Source organism: Melitaea cinxia, chromosome 24 (assembly GCF_905220565.1).
Source record: "Melitaea cinxia chromosome 24, ilMelCinx1.1, whole genome shotgun sequence".
NCBI classification, from domain to species: domain Eukaryota; kingdom Metazoa; phylum Arthropoda; class Insecta; order Lepidoptera; family Nymphalidae; genus Melitaea; species Melitaea cinxia.
The window spans coordinates 3,060,449-3,075,364 of record NC_059417.1 but is presented as its reverse complement, the minus strand read 5'-3'; the positions used below and the strand labels follow the sequence as shown (position 1 = coordinate 3,075,364).

The window sequence follows — 14,916 nt, the reverse complement described above, 5'->3', positions numbered from 1 at the left end:
ATACGTGAAGCAAAAACTTTGCACCCCTTTTTACGGAAATTGCGCGGACGGAGGAGTATGAAATATCGCATGAAGAATTCTAATATTTTTTTTAAAAATTATACATATAAATATATAAAATTATAAAAAAAAACATTACACACACTATCATGTATTTGATACACACGCGCATATTATATATACTCTTTTGTTGATTGAAAAAGACTGCATTAAAATAGAAAAATTTAAAAAGAGGTTCTTTATTTTCATTCTTTTTTTTTTAATAAATTTTTTGACCATTAGTTAAAAATAAATCTAAGTTGAGTAATGTAATTTATAAATACTTTGTAATATGTTCCATTTCTATCTTCTTAGCAATTAGTTAAATAAGTAAATTATTAAAAAGTAATTTTAACATATATTTATTACTGAGTACAGTATGTAATTAAAGTTTTTGTAGTAATTATTAATACATAGTGTAATTAGTAGAGTTAAATAATCAACTAAATACACTTTAATAATAATATGTTTCTTAAACAGATCCATCAAAAGATAAACCACAAGAGACGAGAAATTCTCAAGAACTTCAAAGCAAGGAACCTTCCCAACCGAACAGTTTGACATCGAGTTCGATATCAAGCGACTCGAAATCGGAGAAACCTGAGAAATCTGAGCGAATGGAGAAGGTAGAGAGAGTGGAGAAGCAGGAGAGTGAGGAGAGAAAAGAGGAGAGTGCGGATGCCTGACGTGTGTTGTATGAATATCAGAACTATTTTAGCAGGAGATAATTCTCTCATCGTGCAAGCGAATGGAAACTTTAAGGGACGATCAAGCTCTTACTAGCGACTGTATTCACATTAAAATTGTAATTCTTGTTTCGATTCGTATTTCTATTTTTCTTGTGTTTTCTGGAAAGATTTTTTTATGTTAGTAAATTTTGAAATCAATACTTACGATTGTTATTATTATGACCATAATAACATTACAAAATAATAAAAGATTTTTGAAATTATGAAGTTTTAAAAAAAGTTTTTTTTGTTATTTATCGAAGTGAAAATTTATGTGTATATTTTTAAACATTGTCAAAATTGTATTGAAATATTTTCATAGTATTTATGTTTAAATTGGTTGTATGTTGCTAGGATTACAAATGTCTAAAGTTGTCCAAAATGCTTGCACGTTTACAATTATTTTGACTTTGAAAATACGAAACAGTATCAAGTTTCTAAATTGTATAGATTTTACAACTTTTTATTAGTGACGTATCTCCTATAAAAATAAAGTTGAAAGGACATTTTTTTTGTCTATAAAAGTCCAGTTTTTAATATAGAATAGGCATAGGTGATGTCTGCTTAGAATGTTATGGAGATCTATAGTAAAAATGGCGTTTTAACAGAAGGTAGTTCCAACTCACTTTGAAATCATTTCGAGTTTTCGTTATTCATAAATATTTATGGAACGGTAAAAACCCAAGTTTGAAAATTGGATTATACATTGAAGTAAAATAACGAAATAGACGTTATTCGAATTATTTAATTGTGATCAATCATAAAATGAAATTCTATTCTAGATATCCAAAATTTGAATTAAGAATTTCTAGATTCAGTGTAGGTCCCCATAAAGGTTCGATGTCTCGTTACTGTAACATCTATGTCACTGACATTGTGACTTGTATGACCTTGGAACAGATGCTTTAAATTGTATTTTGTCTTTCTACCCTCGTACATACAAATATATTAAGTATGTATGTACTATTATCCCGGTTTGACTTTCATATGACTGACAACGCATTTAATCATGTTTATTTATTATTATAAAGATCGAAAGGTAATAATTAATTGACTATAGATGATAAAATAATATAAATTGTCGTAAAAAACATGTATATAAATTACCAAAACAAATAAAAAAGTCACGAAAAACATGTATAAACTGGTGAATTGAAAATGTTAATAAACAATATTTAGTTAACCTGGTTTCTATAATTATAAAAAGTGATTAGTTTCAGATTATAAATCGCTTAAAATGTCTTGTTTGAAATAAAACTGATCGTAAGCCGTTTTTTTGTATAAAGGAATTACCTAAAATCGTTCCTAATACCATTTCAAAAGTACTCTGTTCTTAGGTATCGTATATCGTAATAGATTTTTTTCTTAAAATAACTGTTCGGCTGTGTCAGCTCTGTTCGGAGCCGTAAAGTTAGTCGATATAACGTTTAGTACTATAAAATTAGGTCTAGAAACCATATCCTTAATGTAAGGACCTATTTTTAATAGTGTAATTTGTAAATTGCCAAAATGTTTTATGGGAATACAAAAATTCGTTTGAAAATATATGAGTTTTTAAAAGTAATGTTTGATATATTTTTGTATTGGACTGATAGTGTTGCGTTGGTATATGATTTTTTTAAATTTTTTCTTTTCGAAAGTGCACTAAAAATTACAATGTTAAAAAATTTCTCGCTTCTTGCTCAAAGTGCATTGTTTGCAAATGGAGTTTTTTTTTTTCTAAGTTCGGCTTTATGACATTGATATTGCTTCTTGCATTTTGGCGAAGTCCTATTCAGATTTTAATTAATATACTTGTTATTTCTTATATAAAGAAATGTTATTTTAGTCCAAACTTTAAGCTCAGATATATAAATAAATAGTTATTATAAATGTGGCTTTCGATTTTTTTTAAATGTCAACGAAGTAAGAGAAAAAAATTGCTTTTAGTAAGAATTTATTTTAAGGAAAATTATGTCTTGTAAAATTTTACTCCACTCGTCTTTTTTGTCTAAGTTGACAGCGCTTTTTTTCTTGATAAATAATATTTTGCCAAATATTATTGACTGAATTGCCTTTTTTTTTAAATCTTTTAGTTACTTAATCAGATAATTTTCTGCCATTTTGACAGTTGACATTGACAGCTATATTTTTAATCTGTCAAAAATGAAAATTGTGTGAATGCACTAAAAATGTATATTATATCGAAGTAATAAATAAAGGGAATTGATGATATTAATATTGTATATTGTTGGACCATAATCGCTTATGTCGTTTATCAAATCGTTTCCTGGCTAAAGTAATCATTGCGTCTGTTTTCGTGTATTAGGGTAAAACATTTTAAATGAATTTGAATGAGTGATTAAATTATAATAATAAGCGGAATTAGTTTTTATTAGCTAGGAAACGATGAACAACTTATGACGTGAAACAGTGCCCTCATTAGTAGAATAAGGTGAGCGTAAAAAACTATAACTTGCTCAAAGAAAGTTACACTTTTTGATTATGTCAAAACTTTATAATCTACTTTTGTAATATTGTCTATAACCCACAATCTTCAATAAGCCGAAAGGAATTACTATAATAGACTATATCACAACAGTGATTATTTAGGATTTATTGAGACAAGTTAAAACTAGTCGAAACAGACATTATACCGATAACTGTTGTTCTGCTAATGTGGACGCTGCTACAAATATACCTCTTAATTTTTCGTTTATTTAAATGTTATCAATGTACTTTACAAGATTTATAATTTTCATAAAATAGATACTCATATTGTATTATCAAATGTATCTTTAAAGCTTACGTATCGCTTTGAGTTGTCGGCAGTAGGGATGTAAATCAAATTATGGATTTTAAAGACTGAAGATCCGATCATTGTTTTCTATTTTTTCAAAAAGATGTGACTATTTTATCAAGTATAAATTTGTAGTTCCGTCTCTAGTTACTAGCAGCTCTGTATTGTTTCTGGTTTTAGTTGATTTATTATTTATTTTTGATTTTGAATACAAGGTAAAGTTGTATGACGATTGACGACTTATCAAGTTAAATTATTAGGTAATAACTTTTTTCCATCTTCTTAAAACTATTTCGTCAATTGTATATTTCGTATACCTCAGTCTCTAAACTCCAATATTATATGCTCTATGAGAAATATCTGGGTTGCTATATATAAATATGTCAAATTCTATCATATTATTAGCAGTAACGTTCGATCATAAGGTATTTCCAGATTATATTTATATAGAAAATAATGTTTAAATGTTGTTTTTTTTGACTAGTCATTTAAGAATCACATCAGTTTTTTTTTAAATAATAATGAAAGTAAAACACTGTTTTCACGACTGGCGATAAAAGTTGTCACTGATTTGATTTAGTATCTAAAGGTATTTTCCAAAAAAAAAAGTCATGTGAAAATGTTAAAAAAAATGCTTTTGTAAACTAAGCTGGTTATTTATTAAAATAAGTAAATCTTCTAAAATTGATGTGTTTTATTTTTTCCTCAGTCCCCTCTATAACTGTTCTCTTCTTTATTTATTTTTTGCAACTTGACAAGTAAATAATAATAGATACTTTGGGGTGTTCCAATAATTTAAACTTACGAATTATACGTGCCTCGCCAACGAAACTCCTCGAAACTCGAATCGAAAAATTCGAAAGTTCGAATTATTTGAAAGTTCCCGAATAATTCTAAAAATTTTGAATAATTCGAATTTTTTCCAAACCATTTGCGAATTTTCGAGTATTTTGAATTCAGTGTTCGATATTCAAATATGAAATTAACAATAAATATACATTTATTTAAACTAAGACATAAAATTACACAAATAGAACAATTAGTATAAAAGTTAAAAAATTAAGCGTTTAAAACTAAACTAAAAATTGTATTTTTTCCAACGGAAATTAATAATTATAAAAACCGAAATGAATTTAAAAGATCTCTTGTAGATTAGTATCTAGATTATTTATGTTACTGACAGATATGAACGTATATTGAAACTGAGCATTTGTTTTCTCCGAGTAATTGATATTTAATCCAAAAGTATATTATTCGTAGGTAGAATATTTTCATACACGATGTAATGGGATTAAAATTCGCCAATTGTTCGAATTATTCGAATTGCTTGATTAGATTCGAACGATATTCGCACACCCCAATAGATAGTAAAATATCAAAAACTAAACATTGAACGATTACGGCTAAAATCACAATAAAAATGTCTTATTTCTCAAAATATAATTTAACATAAATTAAACTTAAACTAATTTAAATTAGGAACTTAAACATGATTTGTCTCAATGGCGTTTTCTTTCTTTTTCCGCCTCTTGCCTTCTAGATCCGCGTAGATGTCTTCTAGATTTCTCATTTTCGTTTCTGGTACGAAGAAGATTAAGTAGAAGACGTTTGCTAAGCAGACGAAGCTGAACGCCCAGAAAGTGAAGTGGTATCCTATCAAATTGTTTAATGGTGCAAACAGTTTCAAGAGAGCAAAATCGGTGGCCAATGAAATCGCCGTAATTAACGTGGCTACCGTACCTCGGAGCTGTGGACAAATTAGATTAAATTAATTAACAACAGCAAATATATCACTACATTATAAAATAGCAGCCAATAAAGTCCTTTCTGCTGAAAGAAAGAGGTACTTGAACGTTATGACATTTTTTCACATTAACTGTCGACTTTTTTCCTGGTGTAAGCCACCGTAGGTAGGTATATAATTAGTAACACATTGTGCTTTGTGTATTAACTAGAATTATAGCTTATTTAGTTTAATGTTTACCTGAAAACTAAACAGCTCTGTCATAATAACGTTTGGTAAAGGCTGCAAGCCGGAGGCGTCAGCGAAGATACATGTACACAGTGCGACGATAGGCACCCAACCTGGTAGCAACGTACCAACGCTTTGCAGGTAGAACCATACGCCCAATAGGCACATACTGATTGCTGCTACTGAGCTCGTCACTGTTAACAGCGGCTGAGGAACAAATTCAGTACATAAGTAATAAAAAGATGAAAGCTATATTACATAGATGATTTGTTATTTATGAAACAATTTTGAGAGAAACGTCAATTTTTCAAAATTGATTGTTTAAAAGTTTGTTATTTACCTTTCTACCAGCTCTGTCAACAAGTTGACAAGCTAAAAACGATCCAACGATCTGGACAGCAGCTAATAAGATTGATTGTTTGTTGGGAGACAAGTTGATGCCTGATCCAGGTTCTTTTACAGTTTCTGCGAAGATTTGGCTGGCGTACACGAGTATTACGATGCAGCCGCAGAACTCTCTCATAAGATTCACTAGCAGAGCCACCCAGAATGCTTTAAAAGCGGTTTTGTCAGCAACTAAAACAACAAATAAACGCGTTTAACATAATTATTACACATTTTTTTAAATTTATTTAATTATTTCCAATCCAATGAATCTAAATAAAAAAGAACTTTTAAACTAAACGTGCTGCCTTTTAAGATGAATAAAGCCTGCATAATAGTAGGGAATGGATTTCTTTGCCTAGCAAAATTGCGTTAGCAAATTCACTCCTGCTACCAATTCAGTGGCGTAGTTAGTAGTAGCGTGGTTTTCGCCTGCCCGGGGCGGAAGGAAATTTTTCTATACAATACATATTATAGAATTTCGGCAAGATCAATCATCATTATTTTGCATTGTACAGTCTATGTTTTAAATAAAAAAAGTTTATAAGGCCCTTATATCCTGTATATAATAGAAGTAATTCTCGTTGATTATTAGTCGTAAACGGGGATTCCCACAAATATAGATGTTGCTAGTCGCTACAAAATATCATTCGATGAAAAGGGATGCCCCTACTTCGCCACAAAATAAGTACTTAATGAAAAATTCCGTGCTCCTTTCAATCGGTCCGAATTTGTAGTGGCGATAAAAATAATATAAAATGGTTCAAAAATTTACAAAATATTTTCATTATTTAAGTATTGTTAACTTTTGCCACCCCTTAAAAAGTGCCTCTGCCGCCCCAACTACGCTACACTACTGTACCAATTCTTGACTATGCTGATATTTGTTGCCTAAATCATAATGAGGAGCAGTTAAATAAGCTTGAACGCCTCCAGAATCTATGCACACGATTCATATTTGGTCTTCGGAAATATGACCATGTCTCCGACTTTCCTAATCAACTCCAGTGGTCCCTATCCGCTTTCGAAGGAATACTCACATCCTCTCTTTACTTTGCTGCATACTTTTTTATCCAGATACTCTCCATAAAAGATAACAATTAATTAATTTAATTAATTAAGTAATACAACGTAAGCAGACAAAAAAAAAAAATAACAAACGCACTAGTCATCACTACGATTTTCGAGGGTTTCCTTCTATTTCTTTGGGATTCCACTATCAGATCCTAGTTTCCTTATCATGGTACCACACTTGAGATATCTCCTTTCTAATAAAAAAAGAATTATCAAAATCGACGTAGTTATCCTCGAGCATACATTAAAAAAAAAAAGAAAAATATACGGTCGAATTGAGTAACCTCCTCCTTTTTTGAAGTCGGTTATAAATAGTCAAGTAAATACGCGTCATCAGAGGTACCTCGTAACACGAAAAGTACTTGTCAGACTTTTCCATTATAAAAAAAACAATCATCGAAATCGCTCCAGCTAGTAAAAAGTTCTGAGGTAACATACATAAAAAAATACAGTCCACATGAGAACCTCCTCCTTTTTTTGGAAGTAGGTTAAAAATTAAAACCATCTATATAAATAAATAAAATTGGACTGTTTGTAATGTTAAAAAAACCGTTTATTACTAAATGCATATGGATGGTACATATACCAAAATAGCATTATTTAAAAATTTTGTCTGTTTGTCTGTCTGTTTGTTCCGGTTAATCTCTGAAACGGAAGGACCAATTTTGACGGGACTTTCACTGGCAGATAGCTGATGTAATAAGGAGTAACTTAGGCTACTTTTATTTTTGAAATTTATTTCTTTTATAAGTCTGCGAACTGAATAATAACTTTTTTGTTAAATTCCACACATGAAAACCATTTAAACACACAATATAAGCACAAACGCCCAGACCACGACAAACGTCTATATGGCCAATACAAATGTCTGTCTTGAGCGGGGATCGAACTGCGATTACCGTTGAAGTAAAATAAAAGAATAAATACTATACTCGTAGGATAGATAATAATTTCTCCACTTAGGTTGACCTAATTTTTACAATAGCAAGGAACGCAGTGCGAGTTCCATTCGCAATAAATTAATTTATTCATTTATCAAACATAACGACATTCGAACAACAGTAGGTGATTATTTCAGCGAATTTTTACGGTATAGCTAAGCTTACCATACTTATTTTTCTGAAAAAAAAGTAGACGAACGATTTATGTAGGAACCCATAAACCACCAATATAGAAAATAAGAAGAGAGATCTTTAGAAGTTAGTGTTTTAAATATAAGGTTTATTAAAGATTAGAAGTAGTGGAGCATACAATTACCATATATTTTTTTAATGACATCTAGGTCGGCAAACAAGCGTACGGTTTATCTTATAGACGCCTGCACCTCCAGAAGCATTGAAAGCGCGTTGCCGACCCTACCCCCAATTCCCCCTAAGAGCTCTGGTCACCTTAATCACCAACAGTAATACAACGCTGCTGGAAAACAGTATTATCTCATTTACTTGTAACATTTATTTAGAATTCTATAGATAGTAATAATAATACAAGTATCTACATAAAAATACCGTTTTAAACTTAGACAACATTGTATTTAAATAACAATTAATCGTTGATTTCTTATAAAACATTCTATCACATCCAACCAATGACGCACTGAGGTGTCACCCAATTGACTTCACGGCATTTGACACTAAATAAATAGGAGCAACGAAATTGAATGTCCGGCAAATTGATAATGATGTGGTGAGCTCAAATATCAAGGACACGATCAGAGGTTATTTCGTCGATTGAAACAATAAATGTGTTTTGACAACAATTTTATCTTTTCTACATTTACGTCTCGGAATAAGATACTTACTTCTGTTTGAAAAACTTATCGTCTGGAATTATCTTTCAATTTGAAACGAAATTTTATTATTTTTCTATACCTTAAAAAACTGGAGCAGGATTGTTGACATGACATATTTTAGGAGGATTTATTTATTTGTTCTTGTTTCAAGTAGGGCAGGAGGAATGAGAAAATTTTCACGCACCGTATATTCAGGTCATATGTACACATTTAAAATGTATATAGTGTGAGAATGTTACTTATCTTAATATTATTAACATTTAAATTTTATTGGTATTTATCTATCATCTATCTAGCGTGTGATATAAGAAGATATTACCTGAAAGATTGATTTTTGATGTTTGGGGAAAACACATCTTCGTGGAGGTTGAAATTATTACTTCTCAGGACAAGTCCATAACCTAGACTTGTTCTTGTACCTAACATACAGTAAAAAACTAAGCGAAAATTGTGCTTAACTTAATTTTATTTTTGAAAACCATCAGCTTTTTAATATGTTACTTTTTAATATGTTATCCGCTTAACAATATTCGACATAGATAAGTATATATTAATATTTTAGATTTTTATTTCACTGGAATGGAAAAAATCTTATAAACCTTTAATCGAGGTAAGCCGCAGCAGGAAACTCCCTGCTCAAAATATAGAGCAACCCGACTGGGGAAGTACCTCGACCTTACAGAAGATTATAGCTAAATAATACTGTTTTCCAGTTCCAGTTGTTTGTTCTGTTGTTTGTGCTTGTTTGTTTTGTTTCTGTGTTTGTTGTGTTTTGTTTTGTTTGTTGGTGAGTCTCCCCACCGTGCCTCAGAGAGCACGTTAAGCCGTCGGTCCCGGTTGTTATCATGTACACCTGATAGCGATCGTTACTCATAGTAGGGAATATATCCGCCAACCCGCATTGGAGCAGCGTGGTGGATTAAGCTCTGATCCTTCTCCTATATGGGGAAAGAGGCCTATGCCCAGTAGTGGGATATTACAGGCTGAAGCGTGTTCTTATTGGTGAGTAAGGGGATCAGAGCTCTGGGGGGCAATAGGGTCCGAAACGCGTTTGTAATTTTTCTAGTGTTGCAGATTTCTATAAGCTACGGTAATTGCTTGGATACAAATGCAGACCGAATTTGAATATATCCCTGCTGAGAGTTCCAAATAAAAAACGACGATTGTATGGGAAGTTATTGTAAACTATTGTGTGTTTGAAACAGGGATTACAAAATTTTCATACCATTTTTTTCTGCTTTTTTCTAGGTTATCCGGATCCAGATTGTTACGTCCGACCTGGAGTATATTGAAAACGAGTGGAAGCGTGATCTCAGGTACGAACGGGACGAACAATTGTCTGCAGTACGCAGAGCTAACACTTAATGTCTTAAATAAAAATCCTACCTTAGTTTCACTGAATACTGTTCGGTGAAGCCTCGCCAGGTATAACTTAATTAACATCAAACTATAATTGGCCAATCATTACGTCTAATGCTAATCAATTATACTTAACTGAAGTGGCGGGCTGAAGCAGGAACCAGCAATCAAAATGGCCGTTGTTAGGCGTAGTTCACTCACGTTTTTCACAATAATTCAACAAGGAATACAAGGAATACAATTTGCTATTAACAATTAAATTACTTCAAACAACAAAGGATGGTTCGATCAACAAAAGGCGATAATTTTTCGCGAGAACGAACAAGTACAAACAAAAGCGTAACTTTATACGGAGACCGGAAAAACGATGCAAACTTTAAATTCAAAAGGTGACGAATGACAGCTCATAGATAAAACCATTTCGTAAACTATACTAACTGTCATAGATAATATAATAGTTTAGTGTTGCTACATTTGGTTCATAACATCTACCCGCCTCGGCCAGGACTACCTGGCCGCTAATCAATTGGCAGTCGTGACAAGGTTGATACCGCTCTCTTCAGAACAGAACCGTCCACCCGAACCTCAGCAAAACGGGGCACTCCATCTGCTCCAAAGACGAGGTTAAGAATGCGCCCTCTGCGCCAACACAGTGGCGGTGAGTTAGCGTCCTTAACCAGAACGAGGTCACCAACATGCGGTGGATCAGTCTTGTCAGTCCACTTAACGCGCTGCTGGAGAATATGCAAATATTCCAAATTCCAACGTTTCCAAAAGCTCTGAGTGAGTTGTTGGATCAATTCAAATCGCGAGAGACGATTGAGTTTCACATCAACATAGGGGTATTCCGGCAGGGCGTTCAGCGGCCGTCCAATCAAAAAATGGCCCGGTGTGAGGGCTTCCAAATCGTTAGGGTCTGAAGAGATCGGGCACAACGGGCGTGAATTCAACATGGCTTCAATTTTGCAAAACACAGTTGCGAGCTCCTCAAATGTTAATACGGACTCGCCAATTACTCGTCGCAAATGTGTTTTGGCAACCTTTACAACACTTTCAAAAATTCCTCCCCAGTGGGGGCATGACGCGGGACTGAACTTCCAAGTTATTCTGCGACTAGCTAGTCTAGACGCAATCTCAGTCTCATTAGACGCCAAAAATTCATATATCTCTTTTAAATAGTTATTTGTGCCTTTGAAGTTGGTGCCGCAATCCGACCGAATCAAGGACGGTAGTCCTCGTCGTGACACGAATCTATCTAACGTCGCAACAAAGGCCTCTGTCGAGAGGGCTGAGACTAGTTCTAAGTGTACCGCCTTGGTGGACAGGCAAACAAAGACGCACAGGTAGGACTTGACCGTTTTACTGTTCCTGAGGGTCGAGGTCTTAACCGAAAAGTCCGTCCCAACTCCAGCAAAGGGCCTTGTCTCTGTGACCCGATCCGACGGCAGGTCACCCATGATAGGCTGCATGGTAGAGGCCTTGAGTCTATAACAAGACATGCAGCGAAAGACCACACTACGGATCGTCCTTCGGGCCTATAAAATCCAAAATTCTCGTTGTAAAATGGCCAATAAGGCATTACAGCCGGCGTGGGAGTTCTTGATGTGACGATCAGTCACCAACAAACTCACTAAGTGGCCACTTTTGGGCAACAGGAGGGGATGACGAGCTCCATACGGGAGGTTTGCGTTCCTTAGACGCCCTCCGACTCGCAAAAGACCCGCACTGTCCAAAAAGGGGTTCAGTTTGCAAATGGCTCCAGACAGCTTACATTTGCCTTTTCTCAAAATATCAATCTCATTTTCAAAGTTCTCTTCTTGCACAGAACGAACCCAATGAAGAAGAGCATCCTGGAGCTCTTGTGGCGATAAGAACGCCTCCAAGCATTTGTTCTGTGGGTGTCTACAATTTCTGGTGAAGCGCTTGATCCAAGCGGTGACCCCCAGTAATTTGTCTAATGAGCTGTAGCGATTCATTAGGAAATCTGGGTCGAACGGATGGTCCCGCCGTTCAATCGCAAGGGTTCGCAACCCAGGCAATGTGACAGTATCCAAGGCCGGTGTTCGCGGCCAATTAGATTCTGACCTGGTCAACCACTCAGGTCCCCACCACAGGGAGTGCTCAACCAAAAAGGGGGCCATACATCCCCGTGATGCGCAATCAGCAGGGTTGACTTCGCCAGGCACATGCCTCCAGATTAACGGGGTTTCCGATTTCTGGATCTGAGAGACCCGATTTGCAACAAACACCTCTAAGGTGTGGACTGACGTCTTCAGCCAACATAGGACAATTTGACTGTCAGTCCATGCATAGACTGTCTCAATGTTAACTGACGGGCACAAGGTGGACATGACGTGATTCAAGAGGCGAGCAAGAAGGGCCGCCCCTGACAACTCTAGCTTGGGAATTGTCAAGGTAGTTCGAAGAGGCGCGACCTTGCTCTTCGCCATGACCAATGACACCTTCACTTGACCATCCATGGTCACGGTGCGCAAATATACGGCTGCTGCGTACCCACGTTCCGAAGCGTCCGAAAACCCATGAAGGGACGCTGTATGCTTCCCTGGTGGAAGCATAGCACGGGGCAACGATATCATATTGATAGCAGGCAATGAGGAAGCAAACAGGAGCCAGTCCTTCAAAATAGCTTCGCGGAGTGGCTCGTCCCATCCAAGACCTGCAGTCCAAAGTCTCTGCAGGAAGCATTTGGCCCAGAATATGACTGGGCATATCCAACCATTGGGATCAAACGTTCTCGCGACAGTCGACAGAACCAGCCGTTTCGTCCAAGTGCGAGGCGAATCCAAATCGACGTTGAACGTGAAGATGTCCTGGACTGGTCTGTACTGTATTCCAAGGACTGTCATCATGGTAGGATTGTCACGGTTCTCAAATAGGTGAGGATCCTGCTGGTGGTCATCAGGTAGCCCATCCAAGAGCGCAGGTAAGTTGGAGATCCATTTACGCAATTCATATCCTGCGGAGGCTAGGATGCCAATCAATTCGTCACGCAAAAGGAGAGCCTCTCTCTCCGTGGACGCACCAGTGCATATGTCATCAACATATAGGTCCTCCTTCAAAATGGCGGCTGCGCGAGGAAACGACATACGCTCTCGATCTGCGAGCTCCCAAAGCGAACGTATGGCCAAAAAGGGGCTAGACCGCAGCCCGTATGTGTTCGTGTTGAGTTCGTAGACAAGTATGGGATCTTGCGGGTTTTCCCGCCACAATATCAGCTGGTATCGACGATCATCAGGGTGGATTACCGTTTGCCTGAACATCATCTTGATGTCAGCTACGAAAACGAATTGGTGACGCCGAAACCGCGTGATGACGTCACAAAGGTCCTTAAGCAATTTGGGACCAGAATGAAGACACTGGTTCAAGGACACTCCCGATGTGGTCTGCGCAGAACCATCAAATACTGTGCGCAGCTTGCCACTTGACGGCTTTATCACAGCATGATGCGGGAGGAAAAAATGCTCCGTCGAGCGCCAGTCAAGTTTTGACACAGACATGTGTCCCAAATTCTCATACTCCCGCATGAAGTCAATGTATTTCTGTTTAAGTAGCGGGTCCCTGCTCATGCGGCGCTCCATTGCCAATAAACGCTTCTCTGCAGTAGGCCGCGAGTCGCCAAGGGGCGGTCGTACGGCAAGAAATGGCAATCTTGTCATGATCCGGCCAGAACGAAGATAACTAGTGTTGCTCTTGTAGAACCGTTCACACTCCTCGTGTTCCGGATCAGAGCGGGGTGCTTGTGGTGGCTCTTCCACTTCCCAAAATCTCTGCACGGCGTCAGAGAGGGCGGAGCCCACCATCAAAGCCGTTCCAGGTTCAGCAGGAGGGGGAGCCCTCAATACAGGCCCCATCAATGCGAACCCAAATATGGTCCGGAGGGCTACTAAGCCACCTGGCTGCAAAACACGATCCTTACCGAGTAATATTTTGCCCAGTACATCAGCGCCAAGCAACAAATCGACCGTGCCAGGTAGGTCGAATTTAGGGTCAGCCAAGTCCAAATCGGCGGTCAATTTTACCGCATCCGCAGACAACCGAACTTGCGGGTGACTGCCCAAGATGTTCTCCATCACAATGGCCGACGATCTCAGCGTCGGGCGTGGAGAATTTGAGGGCGAGAACTCAAACGAAACGTGGCCCTCAACCGTGGTTACAGGGGCGTTCCCGACACCTCTTATTACATCTGAATACCTTTTAATATTCAGGCCAGTCTGCCCCACCAACCAAGACGAGGCTATGCACCCTTGTGAGCCTGTGTCCAATATTGCTCGGACTACAACCGAGGCGCCCGTCCGTCCCCAGACCCGGACATAGGCCGTGGGCAAGAGGACGGTCTCAAAAGGGGGTGGTGCATAGCGGGGGCAGACGCCAACATCCTAATGTTGGCGTGGCGGCGATCTATCGCCGCTGTCCCGGGACGGCACGTCAAAACGAGGGAGTGGTTTAAACTCGCCCTCCTCTCGATGGCGACTGCCACGAGCCATAGTCGGCGGTTCGTAGCGCCGGGAGCGTCCGTACTGAGGGTTGCGCGGCTCCAAACGGGAACGCTCCGCCAGAGGGGGGGACGGCAATCGTACCGGACGTGCGTCACGGTAATCGTGGTAAATGACTGGAGGTGACCGTGATTGGTCACGAGGGTGCGGTGAGGGCGAACGGGGCACAAAGGTGCGGGATTGAACCCGAGGCCCCCTTCCATACCCGCCCGTGGGGCTGCGCGCCGAATCATGTCGGCGATCCACAGCAGCACAATCTGCGTGGCGGGGGGGAGGTG

General features: G+C 37.5%; 2 protein-coding genes across 2 annotated transcripts in view; one reads left to right on the top strand and one right to left on the bottom strand.

Moving 5' to 3' along the window:
- LOC123665770 (protein CASC3) overlaps positions 1-991 on the top strand; it is a 30,692-nt gene extending 29,701 nt beyond the window's left edge. The window contains 1 exon segment of the mRNA XM_045600031.1: positions 520-991. Coding sequence (XP_045455987.1) covers positions 520-725 — 206 coding nt within the window. The 3' untranslated portion in view covers positions 726-991.
- A 3,978-nt stretch (positions 992-4,969) lies between these two features.
- Positions 4,970-14,916, bottom strand: part of LOC123665444 (facilitated trehalose transporter Tret1-like) — a 36,814-nt gene continuing 26,867 nt past the window's right edge. Inside the window, exons 6-8 of the mRNA XM_045599749.1 lie at positions 5,859-6,094; positions 5,531-5,725; positions 4,970-5,293 (exon numbers count right to left, since the gene is read on the bottom strand). Coding sequence (XP_045455705.1) covers positions 5,030-5,293; positions 5,531-5,725; positions 5,859-6,094 — 695 coding nt within the window. The 3' untranslated portion in view covers positions 4,970-5,029. The remainder of the gene's footprint in view (positions 5,294-5,530; positions 5,726-5,858; positions 6,095-14,916) is intronic.